Source organism: Mus caroli, chromosome 4 (assembly GCF_900094665.2).
Source record: "Mus caroli chromosome 4, CAROLI_EIJ_v1.1, whole genome shotgun sequence".
Classification (NCBI taxonomy): domain Eukaryota; kingdom Metazoa; phylum Chordata; class Mammalia; order Rodentia; family Muridae; genus Mus; species Mus caroli.
In genome coordinates this window covers 27300328-27321159 of record NC_034573.1, presented here as the reverse complement: position 1 = coordinate 27321159, position 20832 = coordinate 27300328, and the positions used below count along the sequence as shown (strand labels likewise).

At 45.7% G+C, this 20832-nt stretch overlaps 1 protein-coding gene across 6 annotated transcripts in view; it reads left to right on the top strand.

Annotated features, from left to right (window-relative positions):
* Ankrd6 (ankyrin repeat domain 6) overlaps positions 1-20832 on the top strand; it is a 148098-nt gene that overhangs the window by 87810 nt on the left and 39456 nt on the right. For all 6 annotated transcript variants that reach the window (XM_029476792.1, XM_021160920.2, XM_029476791.1 and 3 more), the window contains exon 2: positions 2239-2505. In XM_029476792.1, the coding sequence (XP_029332652.1) occupies positions 2386-2505 (120 nt within the window). In that variant the 5' untranslated portion in view covers positions 2239-2385. The remainder of the gene's footprint in view (positions 1-2238; positions 2506-20832) is intronic.

Sequence of the window (20832 nt, the reverse complement as noted above, 5' to 3'; positions counted from 1 at the left end):
GCTTTACCTGGTAATTATCTAAATGAAGCTATCTCAGCCTGCAGCTGTAACTGTAAGAACTTCTGGCTTTAGTCTCATTATCTGAGAGGCTGCATCTGTTGCATGAGACTGCTGTCTGGGATGGGAGTGGCAAGCAATTTACCGGAAGCTGGTTGGCCCTCTGTCTGTTGCTAAGGGGGCTGGGTTGCTGTGGGAATGGGGCGAGTGGAGGTGACAGTGCTGCTGAGCTGCTCACCCTCTCAGGCAAGCTTTGGGATAGGCTGGGTGGATGATGATGATGATGATGATGATGAAACTGGTCTGAAGCAGGCCACCTTTTGCAGGAAAGGCTCTGGAAGGGAAAGGGTACAGATAATGCCTAGTGCACAGAGATAGCAAATGGGTAGAGAGAGAGAGACACCTGCAGATGGGAGCCAGTGGCTACTGCTGAGCATCTTTCTGCATTTGGCACAGAGTGGTTTTGCAATGTTTGAGTTGAAGGAGCAAGAAATCAGTGTAGTTTGTGTGAATGGGATGCAGCCTCTCTGCATAAGAAGGAACAGTCCACCCAGTGTTCATAAGGACAAGCCTCCTCTGTGTGTGTGTGTGTGTGTGTACATACGTACATGTTGTTTGTGTGTACACACGTACATGTTGTTTGTGTGCTTCTGTGTGGCGGAGGCAGACAGCGAGGAGATAAACCCTAATGTACTCTGTGGCTTTGAGCCTTCCAAAGGCATTTCTAGCTGTTTCCCTCACTGCTTAGAGTGCTAACTCTGTTCTTTCTTTGGGCTGGGAATACAACTTCATGGCGGCACACTTGCCTGGCATGTGAAAGGCCCTGGGCTGGATTTTCAGCCCAGGAAGGGAAATGGACATCTCAGGGCTGACTGGATGGGGCACGGTGCTTCCGGTGGCCTGGTGAGCAAGAGCAGACTGGCCTTGCCAGAGTCCCTTTCTTTATTATCTTTTGCCCGTATTTGGGGCAACAAATGGCGAACACAGTGAAAAGTGATGATAGAGATTGGGGGGTAGGTAAGAAATCACCTTTCTAAAAGCACAGTGTTTACATCTGGCTAGGTTCCTCTCTTATAATGAAATAGTCGGGCTCTGTTCTGTATATGAGACTCTACCTAAGGCTGAATGATTGTCAAGTTTCTGGAAGCTACTGAGAAAGATGCCAGGATGCTCTTGGTCATCAAAATATGATCTGATTTGAATAGTGTGGTTCTCTCTCTCTCTCTCTCTCTGCCGTGTGTGTGTATGTGTGTGTGTGTGTGTGTGTGTGTGTGTGTGTGTGTGTGTGTGCACAATATGGTGCCCCCTTCCATCATGTGGGTACAGGAACTGTGTTCTGGTTCTCAGACTTTGCAGCAAGTCCCTATACCTGAGCCATCTCCCTGGCCACTACAAACGAGTTTTAAACACAAAAGACTCCCTCTTCCTCCCGCTGCCTCAGAGAAATCAGTATCCCTGACTTGGTTTGTTCTAAAGATATTACCAGGGCTCCTTGAGCAGAGTCTAGAGTTGTATTAAGGCTCTGCCTTAAGTGGTGGCCGTCTATTTTCTCCCAATGAAGCACGGGGTTGGGGAGTGTTTGTGGAGGGGTTGTTCCTAACCTGGCGGTGCTAGCGCTGCCTGCACTGAGTAAGGCACCAGCTTCTTCACATGGGGAGTGTCTCTTCAGTTGGGAATGGGGGTCGACCCTGGGCTGTACTCGGTTCACTGTCTGTTCCAGAATGCAGGAGACTTTGCAGAAGGTAAAAGATGAAGGAAATCATACTTGCTGGGGTAGGAATGGGGACAGGGCTGAGTGCATGTTAGCTGTAGTGGATTCATAGGAACCTGGCCTTCAAGTCTAAAGGTTGATCATACACAGTACATGTTGTTATGTATATAACCAGGAGGTATCTAGGGAGCTATACCAGACCCCCTCTTTTTATAAAATAATTAAAATATAATGGTGTCATTCCCCGACCTTTCCTCCCTCCACCCTGGGTTACATCAGGCCTCTTTACCCAGGGTACAAACTCAGCCTCTCAGGTCTGCCCGTCTCGTGGAGAATGGTCCTGAGGAGGGAGGAAGTGGAGAGTTGGCACACCCTGCTGCTTCACTTTGAAATGCTGTGGAAGTGTGCTTTTGGCTTCCTGTCCCCTGTGCTGTGCAGCAGAGGGACACCATGAGGTCAGCAGTGGTGTGGTCTGTCTGTCCTCTTGTACTGAGTGGCGCTGATGGCCACTTTGTTTTGTGACCCCCTAGGACCTGAAGATGGAGTAGTGAGAAAGGCATCCCTCAGGATTCCGAGCACCTTTCGCTGTGGACTCCAGCCCCACCCGAGGCTGCATGTGGAGCTGAGGAAACTGACCCACCGCTTGCTTTCCCGGGAGCCCCTTTCTCTCCTAATTCATGAGCCAGCAGGATGCGGTCGCTGTGCTTTCAGAACGCCTGCTCATAGCTGCGTACAAAGGCCAGACAGAGAATGTGGTTCAGCTCATCAACAAGGGTGCCAAGGTAGCGGTTACCAAGGTAACACAGAGAAAACGCCATAGATGTTCTGTGGGAATAGCTTACCTCTTGTTGCCTGCAGAATTGTTGTTTGGTTCATAGTTTTAAAAGAACTGGCTTTTGGTAAAGGGATAAAGGCTTGGGAGGGGACACAAAGCACTGAAAATGTTTTCATTGTCATCTTTCAAAAGGAGAGTTTGTAATTTGCATTTGACAGTCTTAAAAAAAAATCGTTTTTGACTTTTCTCCCACCCACTTCTGTAGCCAGTGGACAATTTGTCTCTTTGGAGAAGAAGTTCCTTCACAGAGACTAACTGAACAGTGAGCAGGGGTTGGAGGGTGGGAATCATATTAGACAGGCCTCCTAGCAAGGTGGGCCAGCCTGGTCTCACTATCCGATCTGGCAGCTTGGACCAGACGCCTGTCATTACTACTGTGGGGCTTTGTAAGACATTGCTCATCCCTTATCAACCGACAATACAATGGCAGGTTGTATTGTACAATGGTTGATTGAAGGCAGTTTTAAACCCCAAGAAAGGTAGGTCCTGGGCTAGGTGTATTTGTGCCAGCATTTGGGAGATCTTAAGTTTGAAGACAGCCTGGACTACATAGATAGTCTCAAAAATTAGCAAAAAATAAAGTAAGTCAGGCCCTTCAATGTTGAATTAATACAGATCCACCTGTATCCGGCTTCCAGTGCTGCCGTGAGTACCGTGAAGCCCCCTGGAGAATTTTTTCTTCTCATCCTAAAGACATTTCTGTCCAGGTGGAAATGTCGCTTACATCCTTGGTGCCTTGGTCCCGTGCTTTCCCGCCTTCCGCTCCAGAGAGCCTCACAGATGGAGATACGGTTTCATTCTTTTCACATGGCATCAGCTCTTAGGACCTGACGTTCTGGGCCAGATGTTGGTCAGCCGTCAGTCTCAGTCCCTCTGCACTGAATACTGGTCTTGAGAGAGAAAGTCTTGTCAGTTGTCCATGGCACCCCAGAGATCTACAAGTGTAGTTTGTGGCTAGCATTCAGGATCATGAACTGCCACCTCCTGTGGCCAGCCCAGGAGGTGCTACCCAGCAAAGGTTAGCAGGTAAACCAGGTTCGGACTCGACTCTGCTGTGTTTGCAAACTCTGTGACTAGCTTAACTTTTCTAAGCCTCAGTTTCCCTACCTATGATACAAGAATAATATCAACCTTTCGGGGCTGTTATAATAAAAATAACTTGGTCAAAGCCACACAGGCTGCTATTTCATTTTATGTTTTAAATAGACCTCATTCATTGCTTTGGTTTTTTGTGTGTTTTTTGGTTTTTTGTTTGTTTGTTTTTGGTTTTTTGAGACAGGGTTTCTCTGTATAGCCCTGGCTGTCCTGGAACTCACTCTGTAGACCAGGCTGGCCTCAAACTCAGAGATCTGCCTGCCTCTGCCTCCTGAGTGCTGGGATTAAAGGCATGCGCCACCACACCCGGCTGCTTTTTGTTTTTTATCCACAGCTTTTTTGTGGCATATTTTACATGCCCCAAGATTAATCTAATCAGAAATTTGCAGAATGCTCACACTATCGTGCAGCCGTTGCCGCTGCTAGGATTGAGCAACCCCCCACCCCCTTCAGCCGTCTCAGTCACTCCTGCATCTGAGTTCCTGCCCCTTGAGCACACAGTGAGAAGTTGTCCTCAGCAAGCTAGAGGAAGAATTCACCAGGACCCGTCCATGTTTGTGCCCTCATCTTGGACTTCCTTGGGGAAGATGCATTTCTGATGTGGCTGCCTGAGCAGACCAATGCAACCGCGTCCTGGAAAAGGTTATCTATCCACTTAACCTCACCCCAGCTCTCAGTGATCATCGACCTCCTGTTTGCTTATGGGTTTTCCTTTTTTAGATATTACAAAGAAATGGAATTATGGGTGACCTGGTTAATTTTATGCCAACGTGACACAAGCTAGAGTCATCAGAGGAGGGAGGCTTTGTTGAGAAAATGCTTCCATAAGATGGGCTATGGGTAAGAAAATGTAGGGCATTTTCTCTTTTTTTTTTTATCTTTCTTTCTTTTTTTCTTCTGAGACAGGGTTTCTCTGTGTAGCCCTGGCTGTCCTGGAACTCACTCTGTAGACCAGACTGGCCTCGAACTCAGAAATATGCCTGCCTCTGCCTCCCAAGTGCTCCCAAGGCGTGTGCCACCACTGCCCAGCTGGTCCTGGGTTTTTTAAGGAAGCAGGCTGAGCAAGCCATGCAAGCAAGCCACTAAGCAGTACCCCTGCAGGGCCTCTGCATCAGTTCCTGCCTCCAGGTTCCTGCCCTGTTAGAGTTCTTGTCCTGATTTCCTCTGATAATGAACAGTGATATGAAAGTGTAAATTCTTTTCTCCTAACTGGCTTTTTAGTCCTGGTGTTTTGTCACAGCAATAGGAACCCTAACTAGACACACAGCAAATGGTCTTCTGTCCTGATTACCTGCCTGTAGAATAGAGTTATCAAGAGTTATTCATGTTGCAGTGAGTACTTCATTCCTTTTTGTGACTGAATAATGATGCATAGTAAGCACACATAGAAATACATAGTATCTGCAGGTAGGAAGGGTGGAGGACACAGACAGACACACTGGACAAAGGGGTGATTAACATCCCTGGCGGGATGGCTGGGGGGCAGCATTGCTCAGAACTGCATGCAATTTCAGACTCCAGATTCCTTTATCTCTTGAATTTTCCATTTTCCATTTCAGATTGTGAAATGGGCCCTGACAATGGGTTATTATAGGGAGTGAGATGGTGGATAAAGGGGGATCACGACTGTCCTTCCGCCAGTTGATGGACGTTTCCGGCTGCTTCTAGTTTAGGGCTATTATTAAAACTCCGCCACAGCCGTGAGCATCGGCATACACATTTGTGTGGGCAGAGTTTGCATCTATGGTGGGTGAATATATTAGTCAGTGTTCTCTAGAGTCACAGAACTTATGGATAGTCTCTATATAATAAAGGAATTTACTGATGACTTACAGTCTGCAGCCCAATTCCCAACAATGGTTCAGTCGCAGCTGTGAATGGAAGTCCAAGGATCTAGCAGTTACTCAGTCTCACACAGCAAGCAGGCGAAGGAGCGAGAGCGAGACTCCCTTCTTCCTTACGTGGTCTCCAGCAGAAGGTGTAGCCCAGATTAAAGGTGTGTTCCACCACACCATTAATCCCAGATGACCTTGAACTCGGAGATTTAATCTTCTGGAATCCATAGCCACTATGCCTCAAGATCTCCATACCAAGATCCAGATCAGAAACTTCTATCTCCAAGCCTCCAGATAAGGGTCACTGGTGAACCTCCCAATTCTGGATTGTAGTTCATTCCAAATATAGTCAAGTTGACAACCAGGAATAGCCACTACAGTGAATATCAGGGAGATTTGCTGAGTCACATGATAAATATGTTTCACACTGTAACAAAATGCCATGCCTGGTTTCAAAGCTGGTTTACAATTTCCCATTCCCACCAGAATGTTTGAGGGTCCCATTTCCTACTTCACCTGTGCTTACTCACCCTGTTGTTTGTCTGTGATGACACTGTCTCGGTACCATAGCTTAGGCTGGCCTTGAACACATGGGCAGCTGTCTGGCCCCCAACTTTCCAAGCAGGGGCATTACAGGAATGCGCCACCATGCTTGGTCACATCGTTTACTTGTCTTTGCAAATAATCTTTGACTTCCAGTGGAGCCATGTCCCCATAAAACCATCAGAGTTTGAAAATGTTGTAAGGTGAAATGCATTTTCTACACCTACCCTCAGCTTAGTAGGACTAGTCTCAGCTTAGTAGGACTGTACCCTCGGTATAGCCTCTGCTCTCTTTCCGATCCTGTTGGAAACTGAGAGTTGTGACTTGCTGTTCCATGCCCAGCATCTCAAGAGGGTTCCATACTGCGTGTTTCTAGCCTTGTGGAAGGAAAAAAAAAATCAAAATTCAAAATGATTTCTGGTGAATGTGTCATTACTGTTTTTTTTTTAATCAGTGTTGAAGAATCGTAAGTCAAATCACCATAAACCAGGGATCATTTTAGATATCTTTACAAAAGTAAAACTTACGCACACTGATGGTGTTTATACATACTTTTAATCCTAGCACTTTGGAAGCAGGGACAGTCCTGGTCAACAGAGTAAGTTCTAGGACAGCCAGGGCTATGCAGAGAAACCCTGTCTCTAAAAGAAAAAGAAAAAAAGGGGTGGGGGCACAAGGAATTTAAAAGCTATATTTTATGTGCATGGGTATTTTGCCTGCACGTGCGTCTGTGTGTCTGTATGCTTCCCTGCATGTAGTGCCTGAGGAGGCTACAAGTGGGTGTCAGATCCCCTGGCACTCAAGTTACAGGTGGCGGAAGTTTCCCATGAGGTGCTGGGAATTGAACAGAAGAGCAACCAGTGTTCTTAACCACCAAGTCATGTCTCCAGAGCCTGCTAGAGGCATCCCGGTTCCATGTCAGCTGAGCACCTCAGACAAACACAGGGCTCTGGCTTCAACATACAGGACAGACTCTCAGGAGGAGCCAGTTAGCAGCAGACTTTATTGAAAGAATAATCTATATCTTAAGCACATGGCTGAGCAGAAAGATGCACAGGAAAAGAATAAGAGATCTGAGTGTGGGTGTGGGCTTCTCAAAGGAGACCGTCTTCAGTGTCTCCATCCTGAGTCTTTCTAAGCTACACGGCTCAGTATCATTTATGACAAGGTTTAAAGGTTAAAGATTTTTTTCCTTTTGTAAGCAAAACTGTAAGCTTTATGAAGGGTGGTGTTTAGATTTAGAATGAGAAGAATGCCAAAAACTCAATGCTAAAATACACCATTTTGGCCCCAGGTAAACAGTTTATTTACTGTCTTTGCCGCCTCTGTCTGAGACTTCTTTTGGAGAACCGTGCCTTGGGGCAGATCAGTGTCTGAAGTGTGCTGACTCTAATTGCAGGACAGGAGAACCAGGCCTAGGGCCGAGGGACTTTTCCCTTCCCATGGTGTCTTCAGAAATGACTTTCATATCTCCTAGCCTTTCCCTCCCTACCTGCTCGGTTCCACATTCTTAGAATATATGTGTGGTATTAATCAGTTGACCAGCTTCATGTTTAAAGGTAGGTCAAATAATTTAAGTTGTCAGTACTCACCCCGGCAAAAAAACAGATTCACATCTTAACCATTTGTAGGTGTGAGTTTCAGTGTCCCCATGGCCCAGCGGTTGCCACCAGCCACTTCTAGACCTTTGTTCATTTCTCCAAATGGAAGCTATGTTCTCATTAAGCACAGAACTCAGTCCCTGCCTGAGCACATGGAACTCTCTCTCTCTCTCTCTCTCCTTTGAGACAAGGTCTCACAGTGTAGCCCTGACTGGCCTGAAACCAACTCCCAGTGTGGCTATGATTGGCCTTGAACTCCAGGCTGCCTTCACGGCCACATTGGTGCCTGTGTCCCCAGCTGGAGCCTGTTACTGTTCTTCAGGTCCCTTTTGTAGTACGTGGCAGCCCTGTGTGCCATCCTGTAGCCATTCTGTTTCCTTCTTGGCTCCTGGTGGCTCTCCACTTGCCACCCTCAGTGGGCTGGCCACTCATGCTCCCTCCTGAATTTCTTCTTGATGTCTTTCCAGTTGCCGGTACTGATGCTATAGGAGATGCCTCTTAGAAAACACAAAGCTGTTTGTTTTCTTTTGAGAAAGTCTTGGCATTATAAATGTTCGAGTTCTCCCCAGAGTTACCTCACGTAAGAAGAATCTCCACCTGAGGCGTCATTTTATTAGCTTAGCATCCACAGGTATTCTGTTGCCTGGATAAACCCTCTGCAAATTGCTCCTGATGCTAGGCATGGACTGTAGGCTTAGTGTTAAAAGCAACGGGGAACTGTAGGGTAGGCTATAGCTTTCTGTGAAGTTAAGACGCTCTTTCTGGGATGCTGTGGTTTTCTCTTCCTCTAAAAGTATCCAGATAAAGTTATTTAGTGAATCCTCAATTGAGAAGAAAATAAAACTTCATTCACAAGTGAACATTTATCACTTAATGAAAATCACTGGCCCTGGATAATAGAATAGGGATTAGATGACTAAGAAACAGAAACCAGCTTGGGGGTGGGGTTGGGGCACAGCTGTAACTCCAGCACTCTGAAGATAGCAAGCAGATCAGCGGTTACACAAGGTGCAGAGAGTGAGAGACCTTGGACTGGCTGGTCAGTCCTAAATGGGATGTCTCCATTAAATTCCTCCCCTCAGGGCTCAAGGAACTCTGTAGAAGAAGAGGCAGAAAGAGTGTGAGAGCCAGAGGGGGCGGAGGACACCAAGGACTCAGGCCTGAACACAGCAGTCCGATGCACAGGCGAGCTCACAGAGGCTGTGGCTGCGTGCACAGGGCCTGCATGGCTAAGCCAGATGGGGTCTCGGTGCCAAGAGGAGGCTTGGCGCCATCTCTAGCCCAGAAGCTGGCTCCAGTTGACAACCACACAAAAGAAAAGTTAGTTTTCTCCAGTGTAGTCTGACAGGAACACAAACCACACTGTGCGCAGCAGTGTATGGCCCACTGAAAAAAGAAAAAAAGAAAAAAACCAAAAAAGTCAATGATATTTTTGGAGGTTTTGTTTATTTGTCTTGTCTCATGAAACGTGTGCATTTTTTTTTTAAACCTTTCTGGGCTCTTGCTTATATATTATGGTTTCTGATTTTATTATTTTTTAAATGAGCTTTCTGTGTGTGTATGGGTGTCTCTGCATGGGTGTTCTTGTGCTTTTGTTTTTTTTTTTTTTTTTTTGTCCTAGTCTGTTTTTTTTTTTTTTTTTTTTTTTTTTTTTTTTCTTTGTCCTAGTCTGTTTTTTTTTTTGTTTGTTTTGTAAATAAAGAAAAAACCCCGAGGGTGGGCTTGTGGGGAGGAAGTGGGAGGTGAGGGAGGAGAAACTGGTCAGAATACATTGTATAAGGAAAAAGAAATGCATTTTCAACTCAAAGAAAGAAAGAAAGAGCAGGTTCAAGGTCATTTTGAGCTTTGCTGTGAGTCCCAACCAAAAGAGAAGATTTAGAACCCAGGAGGCTGTGCACAGGGAGTTGTCCCAGGTGCTCCTGAGGGGGAGGGACAGTGTTCACAGGGCCACCTGACAGCTTCTTAAAGAAGCTCTGCAGCTGCAGGCTTGTGTGTCCTCAATACAAAAGGACATCTTCGGGTGATACAAAATCAGAAACTAGATGCCAGCTCCGAGGTGGCAGCCTGGGTTTCTGTCCTTGCCCCTAGTTATACCCATGTGACCCTGCCGGGGCCTTACACCCGCCATTCCTTGGTGTTATGCCTGTGCATACACTGTATCTATCTGTAGCCTACTGTCTGTAACAACAGTGCATGTAGCAAGTGTGGTGGTGGTGGTGGTGGAGGAAGGGGCTAGAGGAAGAAGAGTCCACAGAAAGCATTGAGGATGATGCCTGGCATACCATAAGCCGCCAGCTTGCCGCCTTCCTTCCCCTGTCTCTCTTTTCTCCTCCCTGTATTATCTTCCCGTGAGTCCTGCTCCCAAAACCAGGAAATATTTGTGTGTGTCTCCAAAAATATGTATGCAAGTAAAAGCAGGTCTAAATCACTTAGAAATGTAAATGGGCCCATACTCACCAAAGTGACTCTTTATGGGCTATTTAAGAGCTTTACTGTGTGGATCTACTTCCTTGGTGAAATGGCCCTGAATCTGCCATTATGTGGTTAAACTGGAACCATTTGAGCAGCTGCCTCCTGTGGAGGCCGATTATTTGCTGTTCTTCATGGTATGCTGCGGTGTGCGCACTTGGATGTGTCTTCCAGACATAGGCGATCTCGACTGAGCAAATTCCTAGAAAATCCCTGGAGCACAATGGGAATCTGTTAAAATTATAACGATCCCACTAGAGGGACACACTAACTTAACCAGCTTGCGGAGAGATTTGGGGAATAAGTTAAAGACACAGACTCTACAGGCTTCCCATAGCAGCTATAACAAGCTCCCAGCGACAGGGCACCTGCACTAGGGAAATGCCTGTTTGAGACTTTTGGCAGCTAGAGAGTGAGAGCAAGCTGTTGCAGGCTGTGTCGTCTGAACCTGGGGGTGGACTATTCCTGCTTCTTTCTTTCTCTCTCTTTCTCTCTCTCTCTCTCTCTTTCTTATATGTAATGAGTACATTGTAACTGTCTTCAGAGTCACCAGAAGAGGGCATCGGATCCCATTACAGGTGGTTGTGAGTCACCATGTGGTTGCTGGGATTTGAACTCAGGACCTCTGGAAGAGCAGTCAGTGCTCTTAACCTCTGAGCCATCTCTGCAGTAGTTGGTGGTCCTTGGCTTGCAGGGGTGACACCCATCCCCCTCCTTTGTCTTCATATGGGTTTCTCTCTGATTTATGATACCAGAGCGGATAGTATCTTCACTTAAGTGTTAAGCGCCCAGTCTATTCCAGGTGACATCATCTCAGCTCTTTCACATCTGCACATGCCAAGTAAAGTCATGATCACAGGCACCCAGAGCCTTAGCTGGACAGAGAGGGGTCAGAGTAGAGGTAACTAGCCAGGAAGGGGCAAGAGAGCAAAAGTGCCTGAGGATGCTTAGGGGTCAGCGCTCGGAGAGGCATTATCAGGGTGAAAGTCTGGTGGTGCTTTGCAAGAGACCAGTGACTGTAGATGAGAGGCGTGCTATCTTTCTCCTAAAGCAGGGACATCTCTGTGGATGAAGGACTTTGTTACCGTTTGGGTGAGTCTCCCAGAAACCCATGCTATAAAAGATCTGATCTCTGGTCTCTGGCTGTGAAGAGGTGATGTTAATCCCACCAGGTGAGCAGAAAGCCAGTACCACAAATTTCGAGCCAAATTTGAAGCAAGCTTTATTAAATACTGGCTAATGCAATGCACCCTGGCCAGGCCCATAATTCCTAGAGAATGGCCATGAGTTAATTACATTAGTCTGGTACTGGAAAAAGGCGGAGCTCAGCAGGCTCCATCCTTCCTGCCTGTGTACCTGCCATCTGGGCGTGTGTATGTGCTCAAGTCCATCCTGTGCAGCTGGGACAACCAGCCTTGTTTACAGAAGTGAAAACATGTGGCTTGTTATCTTATCTGAAAACCCGCTCCCAGCATCCCAGAAGGTCATCTGCCCTTGGCCAGGTGGGGCTTATACGTTGGAGACATTTTGTTTTATAGATCTCTTAAGCACAGTAATTAAAACTTAGAACATACCTTTAGCCCTCACAGTGGGGTCTGCTAGGAAGTCTAAAGTCATTGGTGACATGCCCCAAGGGGGTAGTGGGCCCTAACTCTTCACCTTCCTGTCTTTTGTTCAGTGGCCACAGATAAGTGGTTTCACTCTGTCAGGCTCTGTGGTCCAATGACCTCCTCTAACCATAGTCTGGAATCTTCAAAACTGTGAGTAAAAATTCACCTTTTTTTCTTTCTAAGTTGACTATCTGAAGTATTTGTTAGAGTAACTGACCACTATAGGTTTATATTAGTAACTGCACAGGCACAGTACGTGTAAACCAAGCTGCCCTTGACTTGTAGGCCTGCCGGGCCACGCCAGTAAGAAGGCACCTTTTCCAGGTGGGGCTCGGGTCCATTTCAGGTCAGGGGTTTATGTTTCATGATGGAACTTATTTTCAATATTTGTGTCAGAGCCTTGTTTGCCAGCCCATTGGCTTGTATGCATTTTCTTGAAGCTTCTGATCTCTGGGGTGGGATGGGGTGGGAGTGGATAGTGGGGACTATGTAGCTATAGGTTAATGGTTAGATACAATCTTTCATTGAGAACGTGTGCTATGTATAACACACTTTTAGAACTTTAAGAATGTATTTAAGGAAAATCTTTTTATTTATTGTATAAGTTACATGTATGTGTATGATGTGTGTGATGTGTGTGTGTGTGTGTGTGTGTGTATACACAGGCTACATGTGTATGAGTAGAGATCAAAGGGCAGCTTTCAGAGAACAGTGGTCTCTCCATGTTGCTTCCACTGATTGAACTTAAGTTATCAGGCTTGGTAAACAAGCATCCTAAAAAAGCATTTTAAAGCTGTACCTGGTATTGTACACATGTAATCCCAGCTATTCACAATGTTGAAGTAACAAAGTGACAAGTTCAGGGCTAGCTTGGACTACAGACTAAGTTCAAAGCTAGCCTGGGCACCTTAGTAAGATGTTATTTTAAATTACAGGGTAAGAGCATGTTGGAGAGTTAGTTCAGTGGTTAAGAGCACTAGCTGCTCTTCTAAAGGTCCTGAGTTCAATTCCCAACAATCACATGGTGGCTCACAACCATCTGTAATGGGATCCAATGCTCTCTTCTGGCATCCAGATCTATATACAGATAAAGTACTCAAATGTATAAAATAAGTAAATTAACTAATAATCTTTTCATGAATACAGAATAAAAACAGGTCTGGGGAGGGCTCATTTGGAGAATATTTACATGCATGTGACACTAAATTCAACCCCCCAGAACCACCCCTCCCCCACACCAAAAAAACCCGAATTATTTCCATCTTTAAGAGGTAATGATCTACACACTCATTGGCTAGTCTTTGTCCTGCCCTGTCTCTCATTAGCTTCTCTCCCAATGTTTCTCGTTTCTTATAATTCCCCTCCTCAGACATTCCACACACAGACATGCAAACTGTATACATTTTCCATTTTATACAAATTGTAGGGTATTATATATTCCCTCTTCCCCCCCCAGCCCTCCCTTTATAAAAAGAGATTGATTTATTTATTTTTATGTGCATTGATGTTTTGCCTGCATGTATGTCTGTGCAAGGGTGCCAGATTTTCTGGAACTGGAGTTACAGACAGTTGTGAGCTGCCATGTGGGTACTGGGAATTGAACCCAGGTCCTCTGGAAGAGCAGCCAGTGTTCTTAACTGCTGACACGTCTCTTCCACCCCCAGTTCCCCATCCCCACCCACTTTTTAAAATTGTTCTGTCTTTTTCTTTTTTTTTTTTTTTAAGATTTATTTATTTATTATATGTAAGTACACTGTAGCTGTCTTCAGACACCCCAGAAGAGGGCGCCAGATCTCGTTAAAGATGGTTGTGAGCCACCATGTGGTTGCTGGGATTTGAACTCTGGACCTTTAGAAGAGCAGTCGGGTGCTCTTACCCACTGAGCCATCTCACCAGCCCCTGTTCTGTCTTTTTCAAGACAAACAAGTTCTCAGTATGTAGTCTTGGCTGGTCTGGAAGTCATAGAGAGCTGCCCGTTTCTGTCTCTAGAGTGCTGGGATTAAAGGTGTACACCACCATGCCTGGTGGCTTATTCAATAATCCATGGTGAAGCCATAATTGGGGTGTCTGATCCCCTGTTGGTGGATGCATAGATTATGCCAATCTTCTGCTTTTGCTAATGATGCTGCACTAACTAACTTTGAGGTCATGTTGCATAATGTGCTTCTATGCAGGGTAAATTTCTCCAAGTGGGACTGCTGGGCCAGAAGGACACTGTGTGTCCTTGTGATTTTGACAGCCAGAGCCAGTTGTTCAATGTGCTGTGCCAACGGACGTCCCCAGCACTGTGTGTGAGAACTCTGGGCTCTCTCTTTGAAGGTTCCTCCTTTCCCTACATTTGAACTCATCTTACGTTCCTAGCATTCTCTTGTGGAGCTACTATAGACAGTCTGACCTCTGACCCCTGTTTCTCTTCAGTTCAGCCTGAGTCCATAGCATTTCCTCTGGGACTAGAAGAGCCAGGGGGATAGGCTGAGAGAAAAATGGATGCTGGTCCCACCTCTCTTTTTCCCTCTTTGCCATCTATTTACAACTGGAAAGCAGAACTGCTTCCTGTGCCCACATGGGGCGTGGGCTGGGGTCTACAGTGTTTGTTACCCATCTGAAAGTCTTTCCCAATTTCTATTAAGCATGCAGAAAAGGAATCACATCACCTTCTCTGTGAGCCTGGCGAGCTTGCTAACCTTCTCAAGCCTTCACTTCCTGTGTGTGAAGTAGCCGGGAGTCCTTCAGTGAAGTGAGGTAATCCAGGCACAGTGCTTACATAGGAGGAAAAGGCTCAGTTGACATAGTTACAATCAGCCGGGCGTGGTGGCTCACGCCTTTAATCCCAGCACTCAGGAGGCAGAGGCAGGTGGATTTCTGAGTGCGAGGCCAGCCTGGTTTACAAAGTGAGTTCCAGGACAGCCAGGGCTACACAGAGAAACCCTGTCTCGAAAAACAAACAACAAAAACAAAACAAAACAAGACATAGTTACAATCAGTATGATGACCGTGTCCCCACTGGAGTTCATTGTCCTCAGAATTTCCTTTGGGTCAGTGGTTCTCCAGATTGGCTGCAGGTAGGAACATTTGGACAGCCTTTAAAAAAAGGCTGGGCCAGGTATGATTCAAGAGACTCTGGGATATGGCCCGGGCTTGGGGGATTCCCAAGCATTCAGGAGGAGAATACACTGTGCTCTGGAAACTTCTCTTCTATGTGCATGGATTACACAGTCTGTGGAGCTTGACAAATAACACGAAATACCGATATGCTGAATGCCCAATGCCCTTATAGATGCTTCAGTCATGGTAGTGCAGTATGTACTGTGAATTCTTATGTAGCTTGCCTATGGGAAAAAGCCCAGAAGAGTATCTGGTCAGTAATGGAATGATAACCACTCCCTTACTCTTCTAAGGCTCCTGATAATGCAGACATCAAGGGGACTCGTGCTTCTAGCAAAGGTATTTACACACCTTCAGGAGATGCTCTCTAGAGGGAGGAGAGAGAGATGATGACCTCTTAGACTGGATGAGGACCGCTCAAATTGGGGGTATGCTGTAAGAATTTACATGAAGGGGCTGGCTTAACCCTCTGCCTGGGCCTTTGAAGAGCTGTACTGTGACTGAGGAGAACAAGCCCCAGGACCTAGGAAATGGACCCTCCTTGGCTTTTCTGGGCTGGGTACCCTCAGTAGTAGTAGAGCTTAGTTAAGTGGCACTCTGTGGGGCTGGAGGTGGCCTTGTTTGCTTTCCAGCTCTGGACAGGCCTGGTCGAGAGATGAGCTACTGCCTTGGTGTTCCGTAGGAGGCCATGCATCTCCTCTCCACAGTGTTAAGTCACTGCCTCAGAAGACTGCATAGAAAGCCTCCATCTACACATCTAAGTGTTCAGTAGCCTCAAGAAGTACCATGCAATTCCCCCAAACCATGTAGGTCCTAAACTCCCAAGCAACAGGTCTTTAAATGCTTTATTTATTTCTTGTGGGCAAATTCATGATGTGGGGGGTGGGCAGTGATGGGTGTCACGGCATGTATGTGAAGGTCAGACGATAACTTTACCGATTCTATCCCTTTTTTTTTTTTAAAGATTTATTATTTTAGTGTTTCTGAGTACACTGTAGCTGTCTTCAGACACACCAGAAGAGGGCATCGGGTCCCATTACAGATGGTTGTGAGCCACCATGTGGTTGCTGGGAATTGAAGTCAGGACCTCTGGAAGAGCAGTCAGTGCTCTTAACCACTGAGCCATCTCTCCAGCCCCTACCAATCCTGTCCTCTTCTCCAACCTTTCCAGGAGCCAACTCAGGTTGCTAAGTTGCATGGTGAGCCCCTTTAAACTGAGCCGTTTCAGCAATGTGCCTGATGGGTCCTAACTACTCTACATGTTACGTTACATGTTGTGGCTCAGTTTGAGTGTCACAATTTTATTATTATTATTTTTTTTTAAAGATTTATTTATTATTATATATAAGTACACGGTAGCTGTCTTCAGACACTCCAGAAGAGGGCGCCAGATCTCATTGCGGATGGTTGTGAGCCACCATGTGGTTGCTGGGATTTGAACTCTGGACCTTCGGAAGAGCAGTCAGGTGCTCTTACCCACTGAGCCATCTCACCAGCCCGAGTGTCACAATTTTAAAGTCCTCCCTAGTACTTGTACCTTTCTGAACAAATGTAAGCCAATCCTGAGCACACTGTAAGATTCCCAAAGCAGCAACCTGCCAACTTGTGCTTGGCAGGTGTTAGACAATAAAGATGCCAAGAGGAACACTGCCTCCCCAGCTCTGAGCTGCCCTGGGGGCGTCTGGCCAGAACTGATGGGGTGGGTGGGTGTGGTGGGTGTGGTGGTGGTGGTGGTGGTAGTGGTGGTGGTGGTTGTGGGTGGGTGCTGAGGAGTTCTCAGAGACCTTCTTTGTTCTGTCTTCCTTCTTTACATCTGTGGCAACCTCAGAAAATAGATTGAGGAGCATGTTTAGAGGCTGAAATTCCTTCCTCAGCAGGCGCATTGCTTCTCCCGGTTAGCTGTTGTATGTTTTAGGCTGTTCTAAGTCAATGATATAGGGTATGTGGTTGAATGGGTGGTGGTTAAGCCTGGTTTGTGTATAGCCCCTGTCTCTATCGAAAACAGCGATATGGAAAGAGAATCCTATACAGCGATCAAGAGTTTACTTCAAGCTTGCAGGCCTGTCAGTAGAAGGATAGACTACAAAGCCCCAGGGGTTCTAGTCAGGCCATGTTTGTACTGTGAAACAAAAGAGCTGTTTCTCTCCATTGAGGGTGATGTGAAGATCGAGGTAACTGTGGATTTGGTTCCTGGTGAGGGCTCTTTCTGCCTTGTAGATGGTCACCTTCTCTCTGTCCTCACAAGCTCAGAGCAGAGTGGGAAGTCTCCGTTCTTCAAAGGCTGCTGATACCATTGACCTACCTGAAGACCTCATCTGATATCACTTACCCCGCAGAGGTCCCGTCTGCATACACTATTGCACTCAGGGCTAAAGAGCGTCAGCGTCTGGATTCTGGGGGAGCCCCAGACACTTGGTTCATGACAGACTAAACTGTATAGTTGTCCCTTCTTATTCTCAGGATCCACATCTGTGGATTCAGCCTACTGAAGGTGGAAACACTGTTTGAAACTATAAATTATCCTCATCTCTAGATGAGACTTTAAGCCTTGTAGTATCTTCATTTATTTGTAAAAAGTTTAAGAGAACATAGAGGAAATGAGAAAAAGAAATTGAAGCTGGCTATGGTGACACATGAATTTTTTTTTTAAAGATTTATTTATTTATTATTATATCTAAGTACACTGTAGCTGTCTTCAGACACTCCAGAAGAGGGAGTCATATCTCGTTACGGATGGTTGTGAGCCACCATGTGGTTGCTGGGATTTGAACTCCTGACCTTCGGAAGAGCAGTTGGGTGCTCTTACCCACTGAGCCATCTCACCAGCCCCAACACATGAATTTAATTCCAGTACTTAGTAGGCAGAAGCAGGCAAATCTCTGTAAGTTGGTGGCCAGCCTGGTTTACATAGTAAGTGCCAGACCAGCCAGTGTTACATAGTTAGACACTATCTCAAAATACAGTAGTAACAACCACAAAAAATGTACTTGTAACATGCACTGAACATGGCATTCTATTTGTGCCATTAACAGCACAGCAACTATTTACATAGCATCTGCACTGTTTATCGTTGGTATTATAGTCTAGATAGCGGCAGTCTGCAGTATACCAGAAGGGTTTGACGATTGTGTGCCTGTATTATGCCTTTTTTTTTTTTTTTGGTATGGGTCATAAGTATCTGCATTTAGTACCCTTGGAGGTCCTGGAGCCAGTTCCCAAAGGATACTGATTAAAGACTTAATGATCATATCAGCAGATGTAGAAAAATGCATTTAGAGGCTAGAAATATGGCCCAGCATTTAAGAGGACTTATTCTTCCAGAGGACCTGGGTTCAGTTCCCAGCACTCACATGATGACTCACAACTGTCTGTAACTCCAGTTCCAGACAGTTACTCTAATGCCTTCTTCTGGCCTCCTTCAGCACTGGTACATATAGTACACAGAAATATTCAGACATGTACATAATTTGTATCATATTCATATATATATATATACATATATATGCAGACATATATGTATATATACACACTATGTATATGTGTGCCTATAGGCAAAACATACATACATGTAAAATAAAAATAAATGAAATCTTTATTAAAAAAGAAAAAGCATTTGACAACATTTTATTCCCAACCCAGCAATTCAGAAATCAAGGGTTTTCTTGGTAAGGCAAAGGACATCTTGAGAAAAAACAGTGCAACAAAATGAACCCTTCTGTTGAGGTCGGGCTTCAAGATGAGACAGAAAACACTTTCCTTCTGAGGCCACTCCCATCCTGCACGATCCTGGAGATTCCAGCCACCACAGTAGGGAGAGAAAGGGAACACAGAAGCATACAGGCTGAAAACCAACCTACACATGGATGGCAGTCATGATGGTGGAACACTACAAATCCATTTTCTGCCTCTGAATCATACACTTAAAACTAGGTAACAAAATAAATGTTTATGTTGTCTATAATTTTCCACAATAAAACAATCACACACAAAAACGTTGACCCTAGAAGCAACAGACCATATAGATGGTCTAATTCCCATGCAATTCCCAGTAGTTCTGGTCTACCTTCCAAGTTCTGGGTCTATGCAGATGTGAGCCTTGATGCCCAGGCCAGCATAAGGAGTTCTTACTCTTTCTCAGCACCTCTGAAATTCTTCATCTTACTAGAATACAGCTCCACTGAGAGAGGAAGGCCATGCAAACAGACAGGGTTGTCCCAGGAATGCAGGGAGAATTTCAGGGACCATTATGCCAACAAATTAAAGGAGGAAAACTTCCTATTGACAGTTGCTGAAAGGACAGAGACTCTCATTGCCCTAAAAAGATGGCCCTTATCCTCCATATATAGTATATCCTGTGCTGGGTCACCATGTGACGTCCACTGGTGCATCAGTCCATTGAAGAGTAGTCGAGTACCTCCCTTTGAAGGGCGTGTGCCGATGATGTCATCGCTTAGCATCCTGTGTACTTGTAGGAGATAATACAATCCTGAGCAGCCAATTAAATTCCATAAGCCATTTTTAGTCACTTTGCTGATGGGAACTTTTAAGGAAAGCTGAAGTATGAAGATTACTGTGTCACCACAAAAAGATTTTTTTTTTCATTAATGAAATCTAATTATTAGAAATAATTGATTACTAAAAAATATGCTTCAAATGATCTCTCCAAATTACTGGTATTATTGTTATTCTAAATGGCTGTTGTTTCCTGGTCAGGAGTCACCATCTGTTCCATTACATTTTGTCCTGTTATTACACAGTTCTTTAGTCTTTCTGCTTTTTTGTCACCTCTGGTCTGGTTTCGATGTGATATGTCACTTGTCCAAGTAGACAAAGCTCTGGAGAATTGTAGACCATATGTTGTTTTTAATCTCCCTAGAGCTCTGTGTGGCTCTGGGCAGATGGATATCATTGAGTGAAGCCGTGTTGCTGGAATGACTGAGTGACAGCCAGCACCCATGTACCTCACCCTCTTAAGTGTGCTGGTAGAATGTCCAGGCCACTCACGAAGCTGCAGTGCGGCTCAGAAAGTCTGTCCGTTAGTAATAACACCTGCAGGAGCTGTAGCCTGTGTGGATGTGTGACCCGAGTCATGTGTGACCCACCATCCAGACTTTGGGAGGCTTTGGGGACAATAGAATCTTCTTTGACCTTTTTCTATAGTTGTGGTTCTCAAGTGACCCTGAGTCACTCGAGGCCTGGACCTTCTCAAAGAGTCCTCAGCATCCTCGCCTGAACACTCAGGGGAAGACATGGCTTCCTTTGATGTTTAGTTTGCCTTGGCTACCTGTCTGTGTCATCCTTGTTGGTAGACCACTATCTCAGGGGGACTCCTCCTCCTAGAATGTCTCTGTCAGCCCTCCCTGCTTCGCTCACGGGAGGGCAGGGATCACTTTGCTTCCCTTTCTAATCACCAGTGGGTATAATTTATGGGTTATCTGCTGGAAGGGTGACACTCTGGTGTCCCAATGCATCAGCTCTGTAGATGCCCATCACACCCAGTGCCCAGAATCGTTGACAGTGTCTCCAGCCTGTGTTTACTCTTTGGCTGCCTGAAGTGAGGCAGCCTGAGCCTTTATCTCACCTTGGCTGGATGAAGGAGAAATGAGGGGTACACCTCTCACTCTCCTGGCCTGTGGTGGCTCATCCTGGGAACCAGTAAGTAGCTTCAGAGGGGTCAGACAGGTCACCACTCCACCTGCACACTAGGATCACCGGAAATTCTAGAAATACTCTCTCAGAATCCCACATAACATTGATAGATTTTAACCCTTTGGTGGTATTGTTTCTTTTTTTGTTTTGTTTTTTTTTTCTTTGTTTTTGTTTTGTTTTGTTTGTTATTGTTGTTTTGGTTTGGTTTGGTTTGGTTTTTCGAGACAGGGTTTCTCTGTGTAGCCCTGGCTGTCCTGGAACTAACTTTGTAGACCAGGCTGACCTTGAACTTAGAATTCCGCCTGCCTCTGCCTCCCAAGTGCTGGGATTAAAGGCGTGCGCCACCACTGCTCAGCATGTTTCAGATTTATTAAAAGATTAT